The sequence below is a fragment of the Labeo rohita genome, unplaced genomic scaffold (assembly GCF_022985175.1).
Source record: "Labeo rohita strain BAU-BD-2019 unplaced genomic scaffold, IGBB_LRoh.1.0 scaffold_346, whole genome shotgun sequence".
Taxonomy (NCBI): Eukaryota; Metazoa; Chordata; class Actinopteri; order Cypriniformes; family Cyprinidae; genus Labeo; species Labeo rohita.
The window spans coordinates 42649-68995 of record NW_026129264.1 but is presented as its reverse complement, the minus strand read 5'-3'; the positions used below and the strand labels follow the sequence as shown (position 1 = coordinate 68995).

Sequence of the window (26347 nt, the reverse complement as noted above, 5' to 3'; positions counted from 1 at the left end):
TGTTTATGCACACACACAGACACACATATATGTATTTCCTGCTCTGTGGCTTGTACCACTTCAGTTCCAGCAGTTCAACTACATTTGTTCTTCACTTTTGATAGTAGTAAGTAAATATCCCCACTTCAATCATGAAAATATGCTCCCCTCTTATCTACGGTTGAACCAGCCTATTCATGGGCTATTTTTTTTTTTTTTTTTTTTTTTTTTTGTTTTGTTTTTTCATTATTGCCTTGATCTAACATACAATTTTTTTGTTGTTGTTGTTGAACCAGCCTATTCATGGGTTATTTTTCTTTCTTTTTCTTTTTTTCTTTTTCTGTTTTTCAGTTGCAAATTAAGAGTCATTATTGCATTGATCTAACATGCATTTTTCATTTATTTATTTATTTATTATTGCAAAATAAGAGTTATTATTGCCTTGATCTAACATGCAAATGTTTGTTTGGTTTTTTACCACTTGCATACTGTATACTCAATCTATTTCTTTTTTTTCATTTCCAGGTCTGTGGTTTGTACTACTTCTATTCCAGCAGTTCAGATACGTTGTTTCCTCACTTTTGATAATAGTAAGTATCACACTAAATTCCACAGTCAATTATGTAGATGTTAACCTCCATTTTGTAAAAAGGCTCACAATCCATTTACTGTTTTGTGCCTATTCAGAAAACATATTTATCCAAAGACACTAATCCTAGCACTAACTGAATATCAGCTAAATTCTAGTGAAATTAGGCAATGAATATTGTTCTCTCTCTCTGATTTGAGCCATTAGATAGGAAGAAAAAGAAGAGAGAGTATGACAGGGAGTGGGTTTCTTTGAAAAGACTAAGCAAACTACAGAGAAAAAATGAGAATGCAGAAACTTTAATGGCAGCCAAAGAAGTTCAAACTGCAGACACAAATATGCTGGAAATCATGGAGAAACACAAGAAACACGAGAAACACGGAACAATGGAGACTGATGAACATAAAAAACTGAATCTGGAAACAGAAAACATCTCTGAAGATTCAGATGTTTCTGAACAATTTTCAGATGAAGACTCCCTGGAGATGGGTGATTCAAATTTAAATATAGCAAGGGACATTGCATCTTGGAGCATGGAAAATGGAATTGCCCATAATGCTATAGATAGTCTTCTGAAATTGTTGAAGAAACATGGAACAAAAGACCTTCCATCATGTTCGAGAACTTTGCTTGACACTCCAAAAGCTGTAAACATTCAGCAGAAGTCAGGAATGGAGTATTTCTACTTTGGAGTAGAAAAAATGTTAAAAAATCAAAGGCAGCAAGAAGGGCACCACAATGGAGAACAAGAAACTCCACTTTGCCAGCTAAACATTAATATGGTTACTGCTTTCCCTATTGATTACTTGCATCAAGCATGTCTTGGAGTCATGAAAAAACTTGTACTGACATGGATGCGAGGGCCAAAAGAGACAAGGATGTCTGCAGGACACATAAACATTGTAAGCAGCAAGATTGAAAACCCCCAAAACAGCATTCCAAATGTGTTTGCCAGGCGCCCCAGGGGACTGGATGAAATTGACAGATGGAAAGCGACTGAGTATAGGCAACTAATGTTGTACACAGGAAAGACTGTCCTGAAAGGACTTCTGAAACAAGAGTTGTATGACAACTTCCTGTGCTTCTCCACAGCCATGTGCATTCTTGTCCAACCAAGTCTCACAAGGAAACACTGGGAGTATGCAAGAGATCTCCTGAAATTCTTTGTGTTGCAATGCAGAGAACTGTACGGAGAGGGAAAACATGCAGAAGAAAACACCAGAGGCACAGATCAAGTGTACAAGGCCCAACAATTTCTTTGGCACTGACCAGACCTTCTTTGAGGTCATTGAAGAAGATGGTCTGGAAAAACAAGCACTACTATGTAGGATCTACGACAAGACAGCTCCCCTCTTCACAGAACCTTGCAAGAGAAGCAAGAGAAACAAAAATAAGGAGAGTATTAAAATCAGAGCTCAAATCTCAAGCAATCATGACTGAACATGCGGATAAGGACAAGATCATATTTCTTTACATTTTACATGCAGACCAGGGACATTTCTCAAAATCTATGAAATTTATGAATACATTTGCCTATAAAAAAAAGAAAAAAAAAGGACAGGAATCAGGAAATACCAAAACGTTCATGTAAATTCTAAGAACTCAGACTATTCAGGATTGACTCCAGGAAATCATGAAACTTTGTCAAATATCTGTAAGTGTATAATTAAAAAAATTATGTCTGTATATTATTTGCTACATAATTTCTCTTTTAATAACCAAATTACATTTTTTTTAGATTATTACCTACGTTGTGGTTGAATTTGAAAAAGGAAGACAGTTGCAATTGTGTGTCGAACTTGGATTGTGGCAAATGGAAATGTAAGTATTGCTACTGCTTATGTTTTGTTAAAAAAAAAGAAATGGAAAACAAACTAAACAGACTGTATAATATTGTGAAAGACTTTTCATTTTTTGACTGGTTTGTGATTGGGTATTTGTCTAAATGAACAAACAGGTTTTGAGCTGCTACTGGCCTCAATCTGAGCCATCAAAGAAGGCAAAAAAACGGAGAGCAGCCAGATAAGAAGACATGGAAACTTTTCAAGATAAGAATTATAGAAAAATCCTTTACATGTAAGAGAAAATTGTGAAACTGTAATTACAATGAACAAACATTGTAAACTGTTAAAAACTGTTAAAAACATTATTCTGAATTTAAATTCTGACAGTACACTTAGGCTGATGACACACAGGGTAACTTTTCAAGCAATTTTGTGAGGCAAATTTTTTGAGCAGTGTTGCTTGAGCACTTTCCCATTGAGAATGGGCAACAAATTTCCATCTGGATACTTTAGAACAGTTGTGAGCCCTGGTTGCCCATTGATAGCAACATTGCTCAAAAGGTTGCCCCATCGTCAGGGATAGACAGACAGATAGATCATTTTAAAATGCTTTAAAGGGTTAGTTAACCCAAAATAAATATTCATCATCCCCATTACACACAGACAATAAAACATACAACCTTTTTTTTTTTTTTTAATTCAAATTGTGACTTTCTGAATGTAAAGTTGATGTCCCACATGTAACATTAATATGCAAGCTATGAGGGTGAATGTCAGAATTTAAGCAAATATTTGGTTAACACCAAACAACCATGTGAAAACGTATGACCTATTGCACAACTAAGTAATTTTTCTCCTTTTTGGAGTCTGATAGCCACATTTCCCCTTTAACTATTATTCCCTTTCTATAACAGTCATCTGACACTATGGGGAAATCTTTTTCTCTAAAAATTCTGAAGCCTGATTGAATTATATCTGTGTCACTGCACAGACCAATATGATCTTGGTGCATCTAAACTAACAGACCCAAGAAAAGGATTTCCCTATAGCATCAGATAAAGACGCAATCAGATAAAAACTATCTCAGGGAACCAAGGTTACAGTAGCAAGTAAAACAAATGCCTACTACCAGATGGTGCAAAGGGATGGTTGTTACTATTGCTCAGGAGGGCTAAAGTTCTTACATTTTCTATTATACAATAATATACTTGATTCAAATAAATTTTATTTAAATAATTGTGTACTGTAAGAAAAGTATTGGCAAAATCTCACCTGTAGTAAATCATTATGAGTAATACAAGCTTTACAGTTTGACAGGAAGTTATTTTAAATGTTAAAAGTAATTTTAATTACAATGCATTGGATGTTTTAGCCCAGTCGGTGAAATTTTCAGACAGTCCTTTACCCATCAAGCGCGACAGAGCTTCAAAACTTCTCCAGTTTAAATTTACTGCGTCCCCCAGGCGGCGAACAGTCGAAACGGGGAAGCCAGGCGAGGGAACTAAACACAGGGAACTAGGAAACTAGGGAACACGGGAACAAGGGAACAAGGGAAACTAGGAACGTTAACAATGGAAAACACAACAACAATACTCCGTGGCTTGCAAGAGGGAAGTCCGGGGCTTTTATAGCGCTTCTGACTGGCCACAGGTGTATGGCGCAATCAGCGTGGTGAATGATGGGAGATGCAGTCCGGGGTGTAGTGCAACAGTCAGTGTGTGATGATAGGGTGAGAGCGACATCTGGTGGTGAGCGGACCGCAGAACACCGACCAGATTCGTAACAACTGGTAAATACAAAAATGTGCTGTTCACACTGGCAATGGTGTTCTGTCTTTTTACTGGTAAAGCATCATTCACACATTAGTTTTAAATTACTAGAAAACTTTTTGACATCATTGACCCGAAACTACCTCTAAATGACTGCACCTTCTGGTCTTGTGTTTGTAAACATGGAGGGGTAAATGCAGTGTTTTTGTTGATGTTTTTAATTTGGTGTCAAACATTCACATTCATCCAGCTGCTTTTTGTTCAGAGAAAATGTATTATATGACTTCACACCAAATTATACAGCGCAGAGTAAATGTGACATCTTGTGTCACAATGTTATGATTGGCCCAGAGCCATTCAGTTAATTTTATATCACAGCATTCTGAACTTGTATGTGTTCATACTGGTAATCTTATTCTGCCTTCACACACAGCATCATTTTGGCAATTTACTGGTAATACTACAACTTCTCATACCGAATGAATTTACCGGTATTTTTGAAAAATGTCCTGTTTACACATGATTCCTTATTAGTAATTTAACCGTAATTTAACAGTAAAGTCTGTATATGTGAAAGGGGCTAGATGCTTTTAAGATTATCTTACTAAAGTATAGTATTATACTACTAAATAATATTTATGATATTAAGTACAAAATTAGTGTGTGAAAATAGAGCACTTTAAGTAAATTATGGAAGGGAAGTGCACTTCTTTTTCATCTGGGTCAATACTACAAAAGTTACCAAAATCCATGTGAAACAGATTTTGGCAATCCTGGCTTGAACTACAAGAATTCATTCAGTTTTTTAAATCACTTAAGAATTACTGAAGAAACACTAAATTGTTTTAAGTACATTAAAGTGAGATTTTGTTGATGCATTATTATTACATTTTTTACAGCTCTAATAACAACTTATGCTGTTTAGACAAAATCTTACAGAATATTTAAACGGAAGCAACCAATGTTGCTGTGAACAGCTCATTTTTAACATCACTTTGCTTCCTGCTCTTCCCATACTTTTGACTGTCTCATGGGCTGATAGAGGGCAGTTTTCAGACAAAACTTCCTTTCAACTTGTTTTGGACTCTATACAAAACAGATGTCTACTGATGAAATTTGCTAATGAGACCAGTATTTCTGATGCAATAGAATAATCTAACAAATCCTTTGCTTTGTTTAGACTGACAGGTTGTAGACTCACTGGTCAGTGTTGTGAAAGTTTGTCTTCAGCTCTTCAATCATCAAACACCCAACTAAAAGAGCTGGACCTGAGTAACAATGACCTGCAGTATTTAGGAATGAAGCTTCTTTCTGTTGGATTGAGGAGTGCTCACTGTCAACTGAACATACTGAGGTTTGACTTTCACATTCACTCATTCATACTGTGTAGCAATAGGTGTGAGGAAAAACTTTTGAACTACTATGTGCTGGAAGGATCCCATTCCGTTATTGTAGGCAGCTTGGTTCCAGTCAAATCATGAAACAATGACAGCGATAGCAACATTTTAGTTTCTGGAGTTTAAAGTGAACAGTGTGTCAAAAAAAAAGGTGCTGTATACACCACAAGTTACCAGGGCTATTTATGGTAATGATTTTTTTGGTACTATATTCTCTAATATATTTTATCTAGAGGCAAACATGCTTCATTCAAACCCCTTTCACTCAGTGTGCATTGCTTCTCTCACCCACTAAATACATCAAGTGCTAAAAGAGGAGATGTGGTACAGCTTAACACAAGTAGTAGATACACAGTGTGCATCAAAATACATTCACTAAAACACTGCAAAAACTAAGAATGCAGCAAATGTAATTAATAATAATAGATATTGTTATTAATTATTTTGATTATGTCTAATTATTAATATTATTATTATATATACACATGTACAGTAGCTTCATTAGTCAAATAAAACTAAAATTTCCAGTTAACTTTATTTTCTGTACATGATGGCAACATTTTAAGTATATACATTTTTATTTGTTTTTAGTAGATATCCTACATATTTTGAACTAAATATAAAATGGCCCAGACATCAAGAGGAAAACCCTGAATCCCCATACAGTGTCTTTTCTTAGTCAAATGGCCTTCTGCCATATATAGGGTATTTAAATGTAAAAATAAAAGAGCTTGGGTAACACTTCATTTTGTTGGTCCCTTTTGAACATTCTGTTGAGAATGAAGAGTGTTGGGAAGATTACTTTGGAAATGTAATAGGTTACAGATTACAAGTTACCTTAAATAAAATGTAATAATTCTTATAACTTTTTCACTTACTTTATTAAAGTAATGTGACTGATTACATTTGATTACTTTTCTAAATTTCTAAGGTTTTCAATTGTAATCATTTTTTTAAATTAGGTGCTTTGCTTTGGCTCATGGCCAAATAATATGAAGGTAAAACAGCAGCAAAACTCGAGAGCTTGTTGATCTGAATGTGAGAACTTGTCATATTAATATTCGTATTTGTAAATTAAAATCTGCACTCACAGCTCTGATCTAAAAAGGCTAATCTTTCGATTTGCACACACAGACTCAAAACAACCGTGTTTTGAATTCGAAGTTGTAAATTAATAGCTACAAATATGTAAAATGACATTCACATAAACAAAATGACAGACACAAATGTGTACGACATATTTACTTCTGCACTTTACTTTTGCTGTACGAGTCGGCACTTACAACCTCTCAGATCTAGCAGTACAACTTCAAATCCTAGCGCTTTGACTTCTGCTACTCCTTATGCAGTATTCCTGTAGCAAAACTCACTTTGTGCACTTGTAAATCTAGAGGTGAGCGATAACTACACTGACTATGCTTTACAATAGCATTTTATTCTGGCAATATGACAACATTAATATGTTCTCATACTCCTTGGCCAATGTGACCAAACACCTTAAGTGTAACTTTTAACTAATAAAATAATTGTACTACATTTTAGCTCAGTTCTGTTTAGTTAATTTGAAGAGATTGTGGTATTAAATAATATTCACAATAATTATGATTATGAATAGCCATTTAAAATATAGCATTTTCTAATATGCTTATTATTTATATAAAATTGGTGTAGTATTTAGGGTCAAAATAGAGAAAATGTTTTTAAATTTCAGTGCAAAGAGGAAAATTAAGGGCATTTGGTGGCCAGAATGATAATTCATATGTAATGCCATGGTTTAACCACTAGATGCCCTTATGGCTGTTTAATTAATACATGTATTTAGCTCTTCTCTAGTTGCTCAAAACAGTATTGTCGGTCATAACTGTTTTTTGTTTGTTTGTTTTTCTTTTTCTTTTTAATGTACATTTAGACATTATCAAGCACTTGATTTTTATAAGTTAATTTTTTTTAATTTTTGCATTTAAAAAGGTTCATTAATGTCATCCCATGTTATTTTATGATACACATAAGCATACAACATAAGTGAATATTAATAAAAAAGTTTAAATTATTTTAAAATAAAACAGAAATAATAAAAACAACAGAGTTATGTCGAATCTCTGATACAGCGATATTACTCTGCAATATGCAGTAGGATATATACAGTGGGTACGGAAAGTATTCAGACCCCCTTAAATTTTTCACTCTTTGTTATATTGCAGCCATTTGCTAAAATCATTTAAGTTCATTTTTTTTCCTCATTAATGTACACACAGCACCCCATATTGGCAGAAAAACACAGAACTGTTGACATTTTTGCAGATTTATTAAAAAAGAAAAACTGAAATATCACATGGTCCTAAGTATTCAGACACTTTGCTGAGTATTTAGTAGAAGCACCCTTTTGATCTAATACAGCCATGAGTCTTTTTGGGAAAGATGCAACAAGTTTTTCACACCTGGATTTGGGGATCCTCTGCCATTCCTCCTTGCAGATCCTCTCCAGTTCTGTCAGGTTGGATGGTAAACGTTGGTGGACAGCCATTTTTAGGTCTCTCCAGAGATGCTCAGTTGGGTTTAAGTCAGGGCTCTGGCTGGGCCATTCAAGAACAGTCACGGAGTTGTTGTGAAGCCACTCCTTCGTTATTTTAGCTGTGTGCTTAGGGTCATTGTCTTGTTGGAAGGTAAACCTTCGGCCCAGTCTGAGGTCCTGAGCACTCTGGAGAAGGTTTTCGTCCAGGATATCCCTGTACTTGGCCGCATTCATCTTTCCCTCGATTGGAACCAGTCGTCCTGTCCCTGCAGCTGAAAAACACCCCCACAGCATGATGCTGCCACCACCATGCTTCACTGTTGGGACTGTATTGGACAGGTGATGAGCAGTGCCTGGTTATCTCCAGACATACCACTTTAATTAAGGCCAACAGTTGTATCTTGGTCTCATCAGACCAGAGAATCATATTTCTCACCATCTTGGAGTCCTTCAGGTGTTTTTAAGCAAACTCCATGCAGGCTTTCATGTGTCTTGCACTGAGGAGAGGCTTCCGTCGGGCCACTCTGCCATGCACTGTGAGCTGTAAGGTCTTATATAGACAGGTGTGTGGCATTCCTAATCAAGTCCAATTAGTATAATCAAACACAGCTGGACTCAAATGAAGGTGTAGAACCATCTCAAGGATGATCAGAAGAAATGGACAGCACCTGAGTTAAATATATGAGTGTCACAGCAAAGGGTCTGAATACTTAGGACCATGTGATATTTCAGCTTTTCTTTTTTAATAAATCTGCAAAAATGTCAACAATTCTGTGTTTTTCTGTCAATATGGGGTGCTGTGTGTATATTAATGAGGAAAAAAATGAACTTAAATGATTTTAGCAAATGGCTGCAATATAACAAAGAGTGAAAAATTTAAGGGGGTCTGAATACTTTCCGTACCCACTGTACATATGAAAGATGTTGCATTATTTGACTAGCAAATAATACCTGAATGACAAGATGAATGCAGTGTCTTAAAATCCTGTAAAAGCTAAGGATATTCAATGAAAATAGTTTACAACATTTTACAAATAACTGATACATATGCATAACATTTTTTTTTCTGCAATGCAAGTCACAATAGCTGGCATTGTTCACTGGTCATGCATTGACCACTAAAATGACTTATTTCGCACCCCAGCCCCGTCCCTGGCTCTGTTCTCTCACGTCTGCGTTTACAAGTGTACAAGTGCGTTTTGCTACAAGAATACCACAAAAGGAGTAGCAAAAGTCAAAGCGCTAGGATTTGAAGTTGTACTGCCAGATCTGAGAGGGTGTAAGTGCCAACTTGACGTTGTATAGCAAAATTAAAGTTAAGTGCAAAAGTAAATTTCGTACACGTTTGTGTCTGTCATTTTGTTTATGTGAATGTCATTTTACAGATTTGTAGCTATTAATTTACAACTTTAAATTTAAAACACAGGTGTTTTGATTGTCTGTGTGCAAATCGAAAGATTAAGCTTTTCAGATCAAAGCTGTGAGTGCAGATTTCAATTTACAAATATGAATAATAATGACAAGTTCTCACATTCAGATCAACAAGCTTTTGAGATTTGCTACTGTTTTACCTTCATAAAATAAGCTAATCTTTGATGCCTATTTTGAGTGTTTAGGAATTTTTTCCCTTTCACATAGTACTACTGCTGCCAAGATGGAAATGTCTAACTATACAAAATAAAGTCCAGATAGAAACCAGGCCTCTTGGAACTTTATTTGCATATCCCTGTCCTAAGCCATTGAGTGATTTATTAAAAGTAATAATATTTAAATTCAATACTAAATGTAACTGAAAGCAAGTGTAAAGACCTGAACAAGTTTATTTAAGTCTTGACTAAATACAAAATACCTACCCCTGGTTTTACAGACAGGGCTTAAGCCTAGTTCCAGACTAAAATCTGTTTCAGCTGAAAGAAACTTGCACTGACTGGTCATAAAATATATCACTGGCTTTGTTTTATCTCAGGATGCACACCAGTAAAAAAAAAGGCATATTTGTAAAAATTACTTTAATGTTGTTGTTGAACTATTGCCTTATCCTGGCTTAGATTGGGCTAAGCCCAGTCTGTAAACCCAGGCCTTTATTCCTATTTTTTATTTATTTATTTTTTTATATTATGCTGATTTAGTTATTGCTTTAACATGACCATTGAAACTAAAGTCTGATTCCAAAATCACACCATGATTCCTGACTTGTTTTCTTTTTAAACTTTAGAGTCAAAGGTTGTGTTCACCTTGAGAATGTTATTTTTATTTCTAGATACAATGATTTCTTTTTTGTCTTTGTTTAACTAAACATTTTGGCAAATGCAAAAGATAAGAGTCAGTGGGGTTGTAGTCTGTTTTTTATGTTTATTTCATAAAATAATTGGCTTTCAACAAATTAGTTGTTGACCATTAACTAATTTTTTGAAAGGCAATTGTTTTAGGACATAAAAATAAATAAAAAACATTATACACACAGTGCAGATTATGGTGATATTGTAATTGGGGAAAAGTGCTTACACTTCTGGATGCAAAATATTTTAACAAAATATTTTAGAATTATTTGTGCTCCCTTTGTAATCTGCTCCATCTTTTTGATTTTTATGCATGTGAATCGGGTCAACTAAAGTCCTAAGTTATCATAACTGTAATCTTAATTGTCTACCATCTCTAACAAATATATTGTACAAATATAAACAATATTTTTTAACCCTTTTCAGTTAAACATCTGTCTATATGTCTATCTATCTATCTTTTTATCTATCTATCTACTGTATCTATCTATAATGGATTCAAACTGATCCTAAGGCAGAAGTGATATTGTCAATCAGAATATTTCCTTTAATAGGTGTTGTGACAGGAGTTAAATACTGCTTTGTTCTTTTGTTTAGATTGGTCATCTGTAATCTCACTAGTCAGTGCTGTGAAAGTTTGTCTTCAGCTCTACAGTCATCAAGCTCATGTCTGAGAGAGCTAGATCTGAGTAACAATGACCTTCAGGATTCTGGAATGAAGCTTCTCTCTGCTGGGCTGATGGAATCTCACTGTCATTTAAAGATATTGAGGTATTTAAAAACACAGAAAAAATCTTTAAGCCCTTAAAATGCAAAGATCGCTGACAGCCTCAGATTATTGTTGTACAACATTCACAGCATAAAACACAATTTTACTTGATCTGTACAAACTGCATCATTAGATAAATTTAAAACTCTACCTTTAATATTTGACAGTTGTTTATGTTAAAACTCAGTTGCAGTGACAGTATTATCCTAGTTTATGAGATTTAGCAAATATATTCCCAAATAGAGATATTGGTCAATTGCATGCAGTGGGTACGGAAAGTATTCAGACCCCCTTAAATGTTTCACTCTTTGTTATATTGCAGCCATTTGCTAAAATCCTCTTTAGAAAGACCCTCTTTATTTGTTTTTGTGTTTTTTTTCCCTTTTTGAGTAAATAAAATGCTGAACTTTATTATTATTATTCTTATTATTATTATTATATCTTTTAAAAACAACATTATTAACAGCTATTTTTTATCTATAAACTGGTTTCTAAATGGTAATAATACAGAGGAACACAAGAACAGAAATGCTTAAATACTGTTTCTGCTGGTGAACGCCCTGCTTTACAGTGGGTTAAAGTATTCAGATCCCCTTTTTTCTCTTTGTTATATTGCAGCCATTTGGTAAAATCATTAAGTTCATTTTTTCCTCATTAATGTACAGCATCCCATATTGACAGAAAAACACAGAATTGTCATTTTTGCAGATTTATTAAAAAAGAAAAACTGAAATATCACATGGTCCTAAGTATTCAGACCCTTTCCTGTGACACTCATATATTTAACTTAGGTGCTGTCCATTTCTTCTGATCATCCTTGAGATGGTTCTATACCTTCATTTGAGTCCAGCTGTGTTTGATTATACTGATTGGACTTGATTAGGAAAGCCACACACCTGTCTATATAAGACCTTACAGCTCACAGTGCATGTCAGAGCAAATGAGAATCATGAGGTCAAACAAACTGCCTGAAGAGCTCAGAGACAGAATTGTGGCAAGGCACAGATCTGGCCAAGGTTACAAAAATGTTCTGCTGCACTTAAGGTTCCTAAGAGCACAGTGGCCTCCATAATCCTTAAATGGAAGACGTTTGGGATGACCAGAACCCTTCCTAGAGCTGGCCTTGGTGAGAGAGGTAAAAAAGAACCCAAAGATCACTGTGGCTGAGCTCCAGAGATGCAGTCGGGAGATGGGAGAAAGCTGTAGAAAGTCAACCATCACTGCAGCCCTCCACCAGTCAGGGCTTTATGGCAGAGTGGCCCGACGGAAGTCTCTCCTCAGTGCAAGACACATGAAAGCCCGCATGGAGTTTGCTAAAAAACACCTGAAGGACTCCAAGATGGTGAAAAATAAGATTCTCTTGTCTGATGAGACCAAGATAGAACTTTTTGGCCCTAATTCTAAGCGGTATGTGTGGAGAAAACCAGGCACTGCTCATCACCTGTCCAAAACAGTCCCAACAGTGACGCATGGTGGTGGCAGCATCATGCTGTGGGGGTGTTTTTCAGCTGCAGGGACAGGACGACTGGTTGCAATCGAGGGAAAGATGAATGTGGCCAAGTACAGGGATATCCTGGACGAAAACCTTCTCCAGAGTGCTCAGGACCTCAGACTGGGCCAAAGTTTTACCTTCCAACAAGACAATGACCCTAAGCACACAGCTAAAATAACGAAGGAGTGGCTTCACAACAACTCACAACAACTTAACAACAACTGTGACTGTTCTTGAATGGCCCAGCCAGAGCCCTGACTTAAACCCAATTGAGCATCTCTGGAGAGACCTAAAAATGGCTGTCCACCAACGTTTACCATCCAACCTGACAGAACTGGAGAGGATCTGCAAGGAGGAATGGCAGAGGATCCCCAAATCCAGGTGTGAAAAACTTGTTGCATCTTTCCCAAAAAGACTCATGGCTGTATTAGATCAAAAGGGTGCTTCTACTAAATACTCAGCAAAGGGTCTGAATACTTAGGGCCATGTGATATTTCAGTTTTTCTTTTGTAATAAATCTGCAAAAATGTCAACAATTCTGTGTTTTTCTGTCAATATGGGGTGCTGTGTGTACATTAATGAGGAAAAAAAATGAACTTAAATGATTTTAGCAAATGGCTGCAATATAACAAAGAGTGAAAAATTTAAGGGGATCTGAATACTTTCCATACCCACTGTAAAGCAGGGCTTAAAAATAAATAAATAATTGAATGGTTCACCAGCAGAAACAGTATTTAAGCATTTCCGTTCTTGTGTTCTTCTGTATTATTACCATTTAGAAACCAGTTTGAGTAGAAAAAAATAGCTGTTAATAATGTTGTTTTTAAAACTTTTTCTTTGCCTATAATAATAATAATAATAATAATAATAAAGTTCAGCATTTTATTTACTCAAAAAGGGGGAAAAAAAAAAAAAACAAATAAAGAGGGTCTTGATCTGGTCTTAGTGCTTAGTGCTTGATCTTGTGCTTGTGCCAATACAGCATCCTCTTTTCTAGATTTTGACTAAATGTATTAAACAAAAGAAAAAACTCTTAACGCTTTAAAAACATTAAAGTATTTTTTCAAGATATTTAAAAATGGTTGCAGCTGTTTTAAGAGGAAAGCCAGCATAAATTTGTAGGCTGTATGCCACATTTTATTACATTAAGAAATGTAGGCTAAAATACTGGCAAAAACTAGCAATAAAAATAAATAAATACATAAAAAGCAAAATATTAACAAGCATTGCAAACACAATTAGGTTAGTTCCCTTCTCTCCACAACAAATCCTCTGAAGTTGTATTTAGGATAAATATAACAGGCAAGCCAAAACAAACTGATTTAAAAGCGAAACTGAAGCCTGCCTCTTTCATTCTTCACAAATCCAAATTTTTCCATAATTGTGATGTATCTGGAGACTGAATTATTACGTATTATGTAAACTACTTTGCCATAGTCACAAGCCCCTTCAAAACATGCCCAATTTCACTGGACACCTGAGAGCCAACAGGCCTTAAAAAAGTTAAAGGAGCAACTCACCACCACCTGCTGTTTTTGGCTAAACGTTGGAAAGTAGCGATCTTATTCTGGACACAAATGCCAGCAATTTCAGAATCAAGGCTGTGTTGTCTTAACTGCAGCAAGGAGAGGAACGCATAATAGCATACGGAAGTCAAGAATCTGATGCCAACCAAGCAGAAGAGAAGAACGGAGAGAACTGTTAGCAGTAGTGGAGTTCACAGCACACCATATGCATAGACCATAGTAGTGTACAGTGGCTAATAAGTTAGGACTTCAAGGTTGTTCCTTGCCCTGAGTGCTGTCACAAAAAACTTGGCCTTACAATTCCGCCTCCTGGAGCCAGTGACAAATCCTGTATCTAAGGATGGCATTCTACCTGATAAAGGACCCCGTTTTGCCCCCAGATCATCCTGCCACAAGGTTTCCAAAAGGAAGCCTACCCCCTACCCAACAACCAGGCTGTCATTGTAGCAGAGGTTATAGTGTTGAATGGGTTTGCCATGAAGTAAATTAGCTCATGAGGGAAACGTATATAACTAATTACAATTAATTGTAATTAACTACACACACACACACACACACACACACATTATATTTTCATGGCTGTAGAAAATAACTTTTTACAGTACTAGTGTATTGAGAAGGGTCTGGCTGCAGACATGCATTCTCAGACATGCACTCTCAGACAACTGCACTTCTGCAAGTGACGTCACTTTTAGTCTATTTTATTTTTATTTTATGTAATTTATTATTTTTTAATTTAATCTCTCAACATTTTACAACAGTAGCCAGGTGGTGAAGACAAGAAAAAATAAACTAAATTACAATGTCACTCGCAATCGCCACTTGCACTCTCTGCTACCTGCAACGTCTCTTCCAATCCACACAAATCGTGCATGTTGCCAATGGAGACAAGACACTGTGGTGGTTAAACGATTAAAACTAATTTAACGCTAGAACCGCCAGAGGTCGCTGTTTACCTAAAACCGCCGTGCGGGTAAATTTTACCCATGCGCAAACAAGTGTTTTGATATTGCTAAAGAAGATTTTATTTCACTGTATTATGCCACTGTCTTGATAAAGAAGTGTCTAGTGTCATAAAAAAATTATTGTTTAGTCATCAACTTATATTTTTGCCCTGTTGTTTTGTTTATAGATTTTTATGCAGGCTACAGTCCGTTTTCATAAGTCAGTTTAACATAAACAAGACTGCGCTGACAAAAGGAATTAAAAAGAAGGAACTACATAATTATGTGGTGTAATATTAGAATTCATTGTCATTATTCAATAAATTAAAACAATTCATTTTATTTAAATTACGAAAATAGCCCATAGACGACAATGTGTAATAATAACTTGCGCACACCGCATAGGATGATGCGATGTCATATTCAAGTGCACAGCTTCACCTAATGAATGATTAATTTGTTTACTTATATAATTTATCATTTGAATAAGATAACAACACAAATAAACTTAGGGTAATCAAAAAAATATTGTAATCAAAAAAAAATGTTTTTTTTTTTTTTTTTTCAGGAAACGGCCAGACTAGAATAAATAGCAACACAGTAGTGAACAATAAACTATAGAAAATGCAAAACAAAAATGTAATATTCCAAAGTTTTAACAATATGTGTAACGTTAGGCTAAAACATCTAAATATGAGATCGCAGTCAGATGAGCCGTCAGATGCTGAGCCGACCCAGGACACATAACTCTCCAATAATCATGGTAATTTAGTGTTTCTAATACCTCTTCGTCAAAAATCAACTGCCTTCTTTTACTCATATTGGCTTTATTGAAACTGATAACCACTAATTCAGTGAGTAAAAGGCGCTGCCTAGCAATGTACAATGTAAAACATAACTGGCAAGATTATGACACGCATATACACACGGAAATACACGCATTATATAGTGGGTAAATTTGACCCGTGCTGGCACTTTTAGGTATAAATGCTCCGTTTTCGATCTGGTATTATCTAAACACTTTTTAACACCAGGAGATTTTAAATTACACAGTTTTAGTAAAAGTCAGTGACTGGGAGACTTGAGTATTTTATTGAAAATCTGTTATGTACATTTGAATAACAGGTACGGGTAAAATTGACCCCGTGGCAGTTCTAGTGTTAATAGCATAACGTGCAGGGTCGAGGAAGTCATCTGTAGGAGATAAAGACAAGACCCGCAAATCCGTTTTCCTCCTGTAGAAAACCATTATCACTTGATATGGCTTATTGTATTAAGATACATTAAGTGCCAGTAATAGATCAAATTTGTTATATAGTTTATTAATTTAATGTACTTCAAGGCAAGCATATGGCCATGAAAACAATGTGCAAACTTTCACTTTTATACTTGCCCAGCAAATGCTTAATGTGTCAAAACGGACTAAGATGATAAAGACCAAATTCAGTATAAACCTTATTGTTGACAAACTATATAGCCGGCAGATATGAACACGCAATAAGAAATGCATTAAGTGATATTAAAAGGACCAACTCCATATAGGCAAGCAGACGTGCCCAGAACGCAATGTGTTAAATAGACATTTTTCCTCCTGTAGAAAATCAATATAAATAAAACACAATGATATAAAAGGGCTGTAGAGATTATTCTATATATAATATATGCAGTGTTACGTTTTTCTGGGCTCACCTGCTTGTCTGAAGTTTTTTTTAATATTTAACATTTTGTGGAGGAAAACACTTTATACATATACATTATATTGATAAACTGTATATCGAATTTGATCTTTTAATAGCAATTAATCTTAATACATTAAGCCATATTAAGTGTTAATAGTTTTCTATGGGAAGAAAATGCTTAATGAGAGACTTTGGCCATTGCGTTCATATTCTGCTGTTCTGTGGCCACGGATTGGCGTGTCTTGTCTATATCTCCTAAAGGTGACTTGCAGGACCCTGTACGTTTTACTATTAAACCTGTTTTAATCGTTTAACCACCACAGCGTTTTGTCTCCATTGGCAGCATGCACAATTTGTGTGGATTGTAAGTACGTCACGAGTAGCAGAGAGTGCAAGTGGTGATTGCGAGTGACATTGTAATGTAGTTTCTTTTTTCTTGTCTTCGCCACCTGGCTACTGTTGTAAAATGTTGAGATATTCAATGCGCGCCAATATACAGTGCCGTTGCGCTCCAGGCGTCCCATGTTCGAATCCCGACTTGAGAACCTTTCCCGATCACGCCCCCATCTCTCTGTCCCATATCGCTTCCTGTCACTTCTGATCTGTCCTTTCATAATAATAATAAAAGGTAAAATCATGTTCTTCTGGGATTGAAAAGTGATAAAATTTGAAAAATGTTATTCTGACTGTTATTCTCCCAAGTGTAAAATTTGCAGCATGGCTGATCTTGCATTGACAAGACCCATACAAAACCTTTCTGACCTCAGTCAAGCAGGTTGAGAAATTCAATGCCACTCCACAGAGAATCCATGCCATGATTGTGGAGCAGTGTCATTGGGAATGGGATCTTATACTGTGATGTCTTAGAGAACGACCAAGCACAGTTCCAGTGGATTCACTCCAAATGTGGTGTTCTTTGACCAGGAGATAATTAAGCCCACTGACCTGGTCATAGGAATGCCTCCTAACATCCCAAAATCCACAGATATATGGTTCAAATGAAGGAAAGGTTGGATTTGGCACATTAAATCACAAGGAATGCACTAGGCCAATCTGTGGGGCATGCTAAACTGCAGTATAAGAGAGTGACGAGGTACCACACTGCATCACTGACTTTGTAGTGTGTCCTGGCCAAAGTGTCAGACAGTGGATCTTCGCAGGTCAAAAGCAGGCAAAAGGGTTCACCCACACCAAAAAGATGACAAAAAAAAATTATGGCAAGTGTAAAGTTAAGTGTAAACTGATTATTTATTTACAGTGCGCAAGAGGTGAAACAGTCTGAAAACAGCAGAAAAATGACCAAAGTTAAATATAAAGTAATAAAGAAAACACTGCACACAGAAACAAAACAGATAAATATATACACACACACGTTGTTTTAGTAGCAATTGCCCACAGCACCACAGTTGCAGGCTCGCTCACCAGGTAAATTCACAAACTAATGTCATCTTAACTGTTGCCTTGCACACTTTCAGATTGTCTGGCTGTATGGTGACAGAGAAAGGATGTCACTATGTGTCTTCAGCTCTTAGTTCAAACCCCTCACACCTGAGAGAGCTGGATCTGAGCTACAATCACCCAGGAGACTCAGGAGTCAAGTTTCTGTCTGAAAAATTGGAGGATCCAAACTGCACACTGGAAAAACTCAAGTATGTTGAGCCACCACAGTGTTGTGTGTACTTAATTATACTTACGAGGACTAAATATCCTAACTTACACAGTGAAGTAATATGACAACCCAACATAGTACTGCTCCTCACTAGTTAAAAAGGTTTATATATCAGCCAAAAGTGTTTTTAAATAAAGTGTTTAGGGATAGGGAATAGAAGATATCAATAACCTGAAAAAAAATCTAAGGAAGTCTATGAGATGTCCTTACTAACATAGTCAAACAAACGTGTGTGTGTGTGTGTGTGTGTGTGAGAGAGAGAGGTGTCTTGTCTTGTGTGCCTTTTAAAACTACAGAAGCCAACTGAATCTCCAATAAAACAAATTGTATGACAAGGGCTTTCTGGCAAATGGAGCAAGCAAGTCATGTATCTAACCTATTTATAAATTTGAAATAATAAATAGTCCTGTACACAGCTTGATAATTCAAATACACAGTTATGTATATATATCAAATTTACCTCAGATCTTGAAAAGAACCTAAAAAATTCAATTCAATTCTATTTAATTTCTTACATCAAAACGATTGTGAGAAATTTAGGACTTGTTTTTAATTCCTCCATTAAGTTTGGCCAACTTTTAAATAGAGTAATTAAGTCAATATTTTTTCATTCAAAACTCCTGTTAAGCATTTTCTGTCTCTGAAAGATCTTAGAGAGCCACACATGCTTTCTCCTATTCTCATTTGGACTATTTTAATTCTTTATATATTGGATCACACCAGTCCTCAGTGTCACAGCTTCAAATGATCCAAAATCCCACAGCAAAATTTTTAATAGGGGTCCATAAACGTGAATATATTAATCCAATTTTAACCTTTTTCAATTGGATGTCAGTGCATTGAAGAGTTGAATTTATAATATTGTTGAATTTTTAAATCTTTAAGTGGTTTGGCACCTTTTATTTGTCATATCATTTAAACATGAATAAATTGTTCAGATGCTTATAATCCACAGACAGTAATATTCTGTCCTATCCAGGATCAAGAGCGAAGTTGATAGGTGACTGTAGATTTGCAGTTGTCAGAACTATGTTATGGAAAAGTCTTATCTATGGCCTCCTTATATGAGTTTAAATTTAATTTTAAGTCATATATTTTTACCCTCGTGTTTAAGTTATCATAATCCATGTTGTACTTTTTTTTTTTTTTTACAAATTGTAATTTTATTTATTATTCTTGCTTCTCTTGTCTTTGTACAGCACAGTGGTTAACTTTTCTTGTGTTTATTTGTGCTTTATAAATAAATGAATTAATAAAATCTTTTTAAAAAGTTCATCAGTCAGGGTGAAATAAGGGTGAAATTGTACTCTGATTAACACTTGATCATGGCTGTGTATAGCTGTGTATAAGACAATATTTTGTTTTTATTTCTTTGGTTATATTTTTACTCATAATAATATTAGATACGCAGAATGTGACATTGTGTGTGTTTTGTAGTGTGGATCATGGTGGAGAGATCAGGATTACAGCAGGACTACACAAATGTATGTCTTTATACACATCTTTACTGATTTTGTTGTTGTTGTCGTGTTATACACATCTCTGTTCTTGTGTTCAGATGCCTGTTTTCTAACACTGGATCCAAACACAGCAAACACTCGTCTTATTCTGTCTGAGGAGAATAGAAAGGTGACACATGTGGAAAAGAATCAGTCATACCCAGATCATCCAGAGAGATTTGATGAGTGTCTTCAGGTTCTGTGTAGAGAGAGTCTGCTTGGACGCTGTTACTGGGAGACTGAATGGAGTGGATGTGGTGTTATATCAGTGACATATAAAGGAATCAGCAGAAAAGGAAGTCATGACTGCCGGTTTGAATACAGTAAAAAGTCCTGGAGTCTGGAGTGCTCTGATAACAGATTCACTGTCTTTCACAATAATAAGAGAACTGAGATACGTATCTCTTCATGCTCCTCTAAGAGAGTAGGAGTGTATGTGGACGTGTCATCTGGCACTCTGTGTTTCTACAGTGTCTCTGACCCACACAAACTCATACACTTGCACACATTCTCCTCCACATTCACTGAGCCCATCTACACTGGATTTGGGGTTTATGGTTCTTCAATGTCTTTGAGCACACACACACCTGACTGAACATACTCATACTCATTTTTTACACAGACATTTGCATATGCACCAAAGAAACTTAGTAAACCTGATCATCGCTGGTGATTTAACTTTCAAAATAATATAATTTTTTGAACATCTCAACATGGAATCAGCAGTATAGTAATATGTTTGATGTAATATTTGTTGCATAATGGCACTGTCCTTGTCATGTCATTCACAGGTTTATCTTTTTCTTTAAAATCTAATTTTAGGGTTGAAAATTTAGGGTTTGTTTATATGTCATAATCTCCTCTTTCTTACCAAAAGCTTATTTGAATATCTGCAAGATCACAGCAGTGCTGCTAGTGATCATGGTCTATTGGAAGCAGAGGTCATGTTAACCGAAAATTGTCCGTCATTTACAGAAATTTTTTATCAGTGATGGAAAAGTCTGAAGGCCGTCCGTTACTTTCACAGATTACACTGAGGGTGATCTATTGTAACTTTTAAATGTAATTCCCACCCTTGTCCAGTTGCTGGCGAGTACGCTCCAGTGTAGCAGCAGAGCACTGGATCCAGAACAAACATAAAACTGTCACAAATCTTTTGCTACGCGTTTGATTACAGACAGGTGAGTACCAAGTTTAAGCTGCAGTGGTTTATCACACCAAAACGGTATTTATTGCTTGAATTTCCTAATGAAATGGACAGAATTTGAAACAAAGTTTCACAAAGTTTAGCCTATTGCGATTTATTGGATGGGAGGCACACTATGTACTTTTTATTCATCAACTGAAAACACAGCATAAACCAAAAGATCGACTGGGATGTAAGAATCGATACTGGTTCATAAAAATGAGAATCTATTAAAATCCCACCCCTAGTGTATTTGTTGTTTTTAGTGTCCTTTGCTGTCACTGCAGTGTGTGGTGTTGAACATAAAAAATGGCGCACAGTCTTAGTTCATCTGTTCTCTTTAAAATAATGCATAAGCCTATATCATCCTATAGGTATATGTATAAAAAAAAACATGATTTTATACTGTAATAAACATATGAGTTACTGAACTTGTCTTGTAAATTTAATCTTGTCACATGAGTCAAGTCACCTTTATTTATATGAAGTTCCAAACGTAGGTTCGGAAGCAGCCTAATCATTCAGTCCTGTCAATCATCTTTACAAGCCTATATAAGCAGCTCTCACTGCACCGTCCCAGCCTCCATTCTTCCGGCATACGACCCCGCCCTGTCCGTGAATCCCAGCCCGACGAACTCCCGCACTTCTCCAACTAACAACGCTCTGCAAAGTCACGCTTAATCCGGCTCCAGTTTTAGCTTTCAACAAGGGTAATAGAGCTCGTCAACGACGTCCCGCAGATTTGCCCAGCCGCCTCCATCAAACGCCAAATGCGCTTCTCCCGCCCGGGTATCGTAAGTTAGGCATCTGCGCACTGCAGCCGCTACAGTTCCTAACTTTATCCAAATTACAGCTAAACCGCTTTCATCCATAAAATCTACCTCTCTTAAAATAGGAACGCATACAGCTCAATGTTTGAGGCATCAAACATTCATTTCCCACGAAAACAATCAGAAATTCAGCTCCGTTTACCTTATCCGTTGCTCCTTCCGGCCCACTCTTCTTCTTCTTCTTCTTCTTGTATCATTTATTGGTGGCTGACAAGCCAACTTATGGTGTATTACCGCCACCAACTGGACTGGAGTGTGAAGCTTCGACAGGGGTTACGACAACAAAAAAAAAAAAAAAATTCTTCCTTCCAATCCTGTAACTTTGAGATAATAGAGTATTTCTTTTTGCTCTCTTGACTGTTCTGAAGCACAACTTAATAGATTTGTTAAACTGAAATTAGTTATACTTAGATCCTTCAATTTCTTAGTCAACTCGCCTCTTTCTCTATTATATGCTGTACAGTGTAGAAGTACATGTTCAATTGTCTCTACTTCACTACAGAATATACACAATCCAGTTTGGTGTTTCCCTATTATGTACAATGAATGATTTAACCCAGAATGTCCTATCCGCAATCGTGTAATAATGATATCTTCTCTTCTGTTGTTGAGGCATACTCTCCCTTTACCAACTTGTTTTTGAATGCTATATAGGTGCCTACCCTTTATTCCCCTGTCCCACATTTCTTGCCACTTTTTATTGATTTGATTTTTGATTATTCCTTTTATTTCTGCTTTACTTAGTGGAATTTGCACTTCAATAGTCATATGTTTCATCGCCTGTTTAGCCAATTTGTCAACTGTTTCATTCCCCTGTACTCCTACGTGAGCAGGTACCCATATGAACCTCAGGATTATACCCATATTTTGTATTCTGAGCAGATTTATAAGTATTTCATAAATCAATTCTTGCCTTACTGTCGATGTCCCACCTGACAAACTATTTAGAGATAATATAGAGTCTGAACAAATAACTGCCCTTGTTGGCTTAACTTCCTCTACCCACTGAATAGCCAACAAAATTGCTATCAGCTCAGTTGTAAAAACAGATGCATAATTGGTTATCCTTTTCTGAATTTTGACTTGATATCTCTGAATGTATACAGCTGCAGCCGTATGCCCAGAAACTGGATCCTTTGACCCATCAGAGAATATATGAAGCATTGAGGAATATGCTTGATCCAAATACTGTTGTACTACGACATCCTTATGTATAGTTTTTTCGTTCTTAAACTTATATTGAAGATAAAAATCAACTTGAGGCATAGGAAGCAACCAAGGAGGAATATTTGGTATTACGACAGAAGGACTAACTGGAATATCAGTAATACCCAGATTCATAGCATCCTTATTTGCTGTCCAACCAAAACTTCTGATACCGTCATTTCCATATTCCCAACATTCTTTTAGTATTTCCTCAACTGGATGTGTCTCTGTATGTCCTTTTATATTAACCCAATAATTCATTGCTAATTTCAATTTACGCAAACTTATTGGCAATTCTCCTACCTCCACCTGTAATGCCGACAAAGGAGAGGATCTAAAAGCCCCACAACAAATTCTTATTGATTGTGCCTGGACTGTTTCAATTTTCTTAATCCAGGACTCTGATGCAGATCCATAAATAATATATCCGTAATCAATTACCGATCTGATCAGAGCACAGTATATTCTTTGTAAAGATTTTCGACAAGCCCCCCATTCCATCCCTGATAAACATCTTAATATATTATTACTTCTTTTACATTTTTCTAATACTTTCACTATGTGTGTCTTAAAAGTCAACCTACTATCCATCCATATTCCTAAATATTTTATTACTTTAACTTGTTCCAGTTCTTGTCCATATAGTTTCACTTTAATTTCAGGGATACTATTTCTCTTTGCAAAACAGACTAGTTGAGTTTTAGCAACTGACAAACGGAAACTCCACTTATTGGCCCACTTTTCCACTTCATTAACCACTTTTGGTTACATGTGAAACATTACGTCCTCTTTTCCATATCGCCCCATCATCAGCATAAAGAGATCTTCCAATATCTATTTTGACATTTTGAAAAACATCATTTATCATTATGTTAAACAATATAGGACTGCATACGCTTCCTTGCGGAGTACCATTATCTATTTTGTATACTCTAGAATATGATGATCCAACCCTTACCTGAACTGTTCTATTAAGCAAAAAATCTTTTATCCAGTTGAACATTCTACCTACAATCCCTATTTGTTCCAGCTTTATTAACAATCCCTCCTTCCAAATCATATCATACGCTTTTTCAATATTGAAAAATATACCTACTACCACTTCTTTATTGACTTGAGCCTTTCTTATATCGGTCTCTAAACATAATGCAGCATCTGTTGTGCTGCGTCCTTTGCGAAAGCCACTCTGATGTCTTGAAATAATCCCTTTCCTTTCTAATATATAATTCATTCTGCATACAATCATACGTTCCATTATCTTACATAAATTGGACGTTAGCGCGATGGGTCTATAACTTGTAACATCATGCTTATTCTTTGCAGGCTTTAAGACAGGGATAATAATCCCATGTTTCCACACAGAAGTCTTCCTATGCTCCATACTTTATTAAAAAGACGTAATACACAATTCAGAGAGAAACCAGATAAATTTATAATCATTGTATAGCAAATCTCATCCTTTCCTGGAGATGTTTGCTTAGCTTCTCCAACAGCTCTCTTTAGTTCTTGCAAAGTAAAATCCGTATCTATATGATCATTGGAAGGTCTTTTCTTCATCATAATATTTGGATGTTCTTTTTTACTTTCTTCTCTATTTATTTTCATTTCTTCTGTTATATTATCATTACTGTGTACCTTAACAAACACCCCTGCCAACATTTCTGCCTTCTCTACATTAGTCACAGCTATTCCTTCCCCACTACTCAGAGTGGGTATACCGGGATTTCTTTTAAATCCACCCATCTTTCTGATCATACCCCATACTTCACTAACATCTACCTTCTCCCCTATAGAATCACAATAATTTCTCCAGTAGCTCTTTTTAGCAGCTCGTATTACCCTTCTCACCTTGGCTTGCTCTTTTTTATATGAAATGAAATTATCAAATATATACGTCCTCCTAACCCTTTTAAAAGCCTTATTTCGATCTTGAATTGCTTTACTACACAATTCAGTCCACCATGGAACTGATTTCTTCCTTTTTATTTCTTTACTTTTGCCAATAATTTCTTCAGCTGTATTATACAATACTTCACATAATTTTTCATTGTATATTTCTACATCCTCTGTTTCATAATTGAGAATAAGCTCTTGCAGTTTTACCTTGCTTATATATTTAAATGCCTCCCAATTAGCCATTTTAAATTTCCACCTACCAATTCTATCCTCTGTAATTTCATTAACATCCATTCCTATTTTACAACTAATGACATAATGATCGCTCCCTATTGTAGAATCTTCCCAAGTATCCCACATACATATCCCTGCTAGACCTTCTGACACCAGTGTTAAATCTATAGAAGAGCATCTACCCCTGGCTACATCAATTCTAGTGGCTCTACCATCATTCATACATATCAGACTCTTCGAATCAATCATTTCTTCTATTACCTTACCATTATGATCAGTATTATTGCTTCCCCATAAAGTATTATACGCATTAAAATCTCCACACCATATCACCTTCTGATTACCCATTCCCATTACTTTTTCTAATACTTCCATACTTAATCTGTTGCAAGGATTGTAATAATTAATTACCTTAATACTCTGTTCTTTTAAAAATACCTCTACTGTAATTGATTCATGCTCATCACCCAGCTCTATAACCCTATATGTAACTTCATTTTTAATGAATATAGCCACTCCTCCCCCATTACCTGTCTGTCTATCCCTTCTAATACTTGTATATCCTTGTATCACAAAATCTAAGTGAGGTTTCAACCAGGTCTCTTGTATGCATATAATATGAGGTTTATATTCCTTATCTTCTATTACTTTCTTAAACTCTTGCCCATTCGCGATCAAACTCCTTGCTTTCCACTGTAATATTAATAATTCCATTAAGAGCCTCCACATGTTGACTGTGAATCTACTACTTGACCTTTAAGTTTTTCATTTACTTGTTCCAGAGTAATTCCCTCAAACTGTAGATGTTTCTCTGCTGCTTTAATTATGATTTTAATCCGCTCTGTTCTGCTTACAGTTTGTGCAGCACAGTTTATTACCTCAGCTAGAAACGTCATAAATTCAACTTTTCCCACTTTGAAGAAATCTTCATTTATTTTATGTTGCGATTGAGACGATCTGTTGTGTTGATTCATTTGTACAGTTAATCCATTTCCTTGACCCTCTTCCGTCTGTTTCACCTTTTTAATTGCCATAGCATACAAAATCCCCTCATGTATTCGAACATTCAGAATTTTCACGGCATTTTTTTGCGCCCCGCATCCCCCAA

The 26347-nt window shown here is 35.8% G+C and overlaps 1 protein-coding gene across 1 annotated transcript; it reads left to right on the top strand.

The window, feature by feature from the left end:
• The first annotated feature begins 3883 nt into the window (after positions 1 to 3883).
• On the top strand, positions 3884 to 21834 carry LOC127160420 (ribonuclease inhibitor-like). Its single transcript, XM_051103058.1, has 5 exons — positions 3884 to 5475; positions 10907 to 11080; positions 18195 to 18368; positions 19826 to 19872; positions 19947 to 21834. Exons 1-5 carry the CDS (start codon positions 5420 to 5422, stop codon positions 20480 to 20482), a joined length of 987 nt encoding a protein of 328 aa, XP_050959015.1. The 5' UTR covers positions 3884 to 5419; the 3' UTR covers positions 20483 to 21834.
• The last annotated feature ends 4513 nt before the right edge of the window (positions 21835 to 26347 follow it).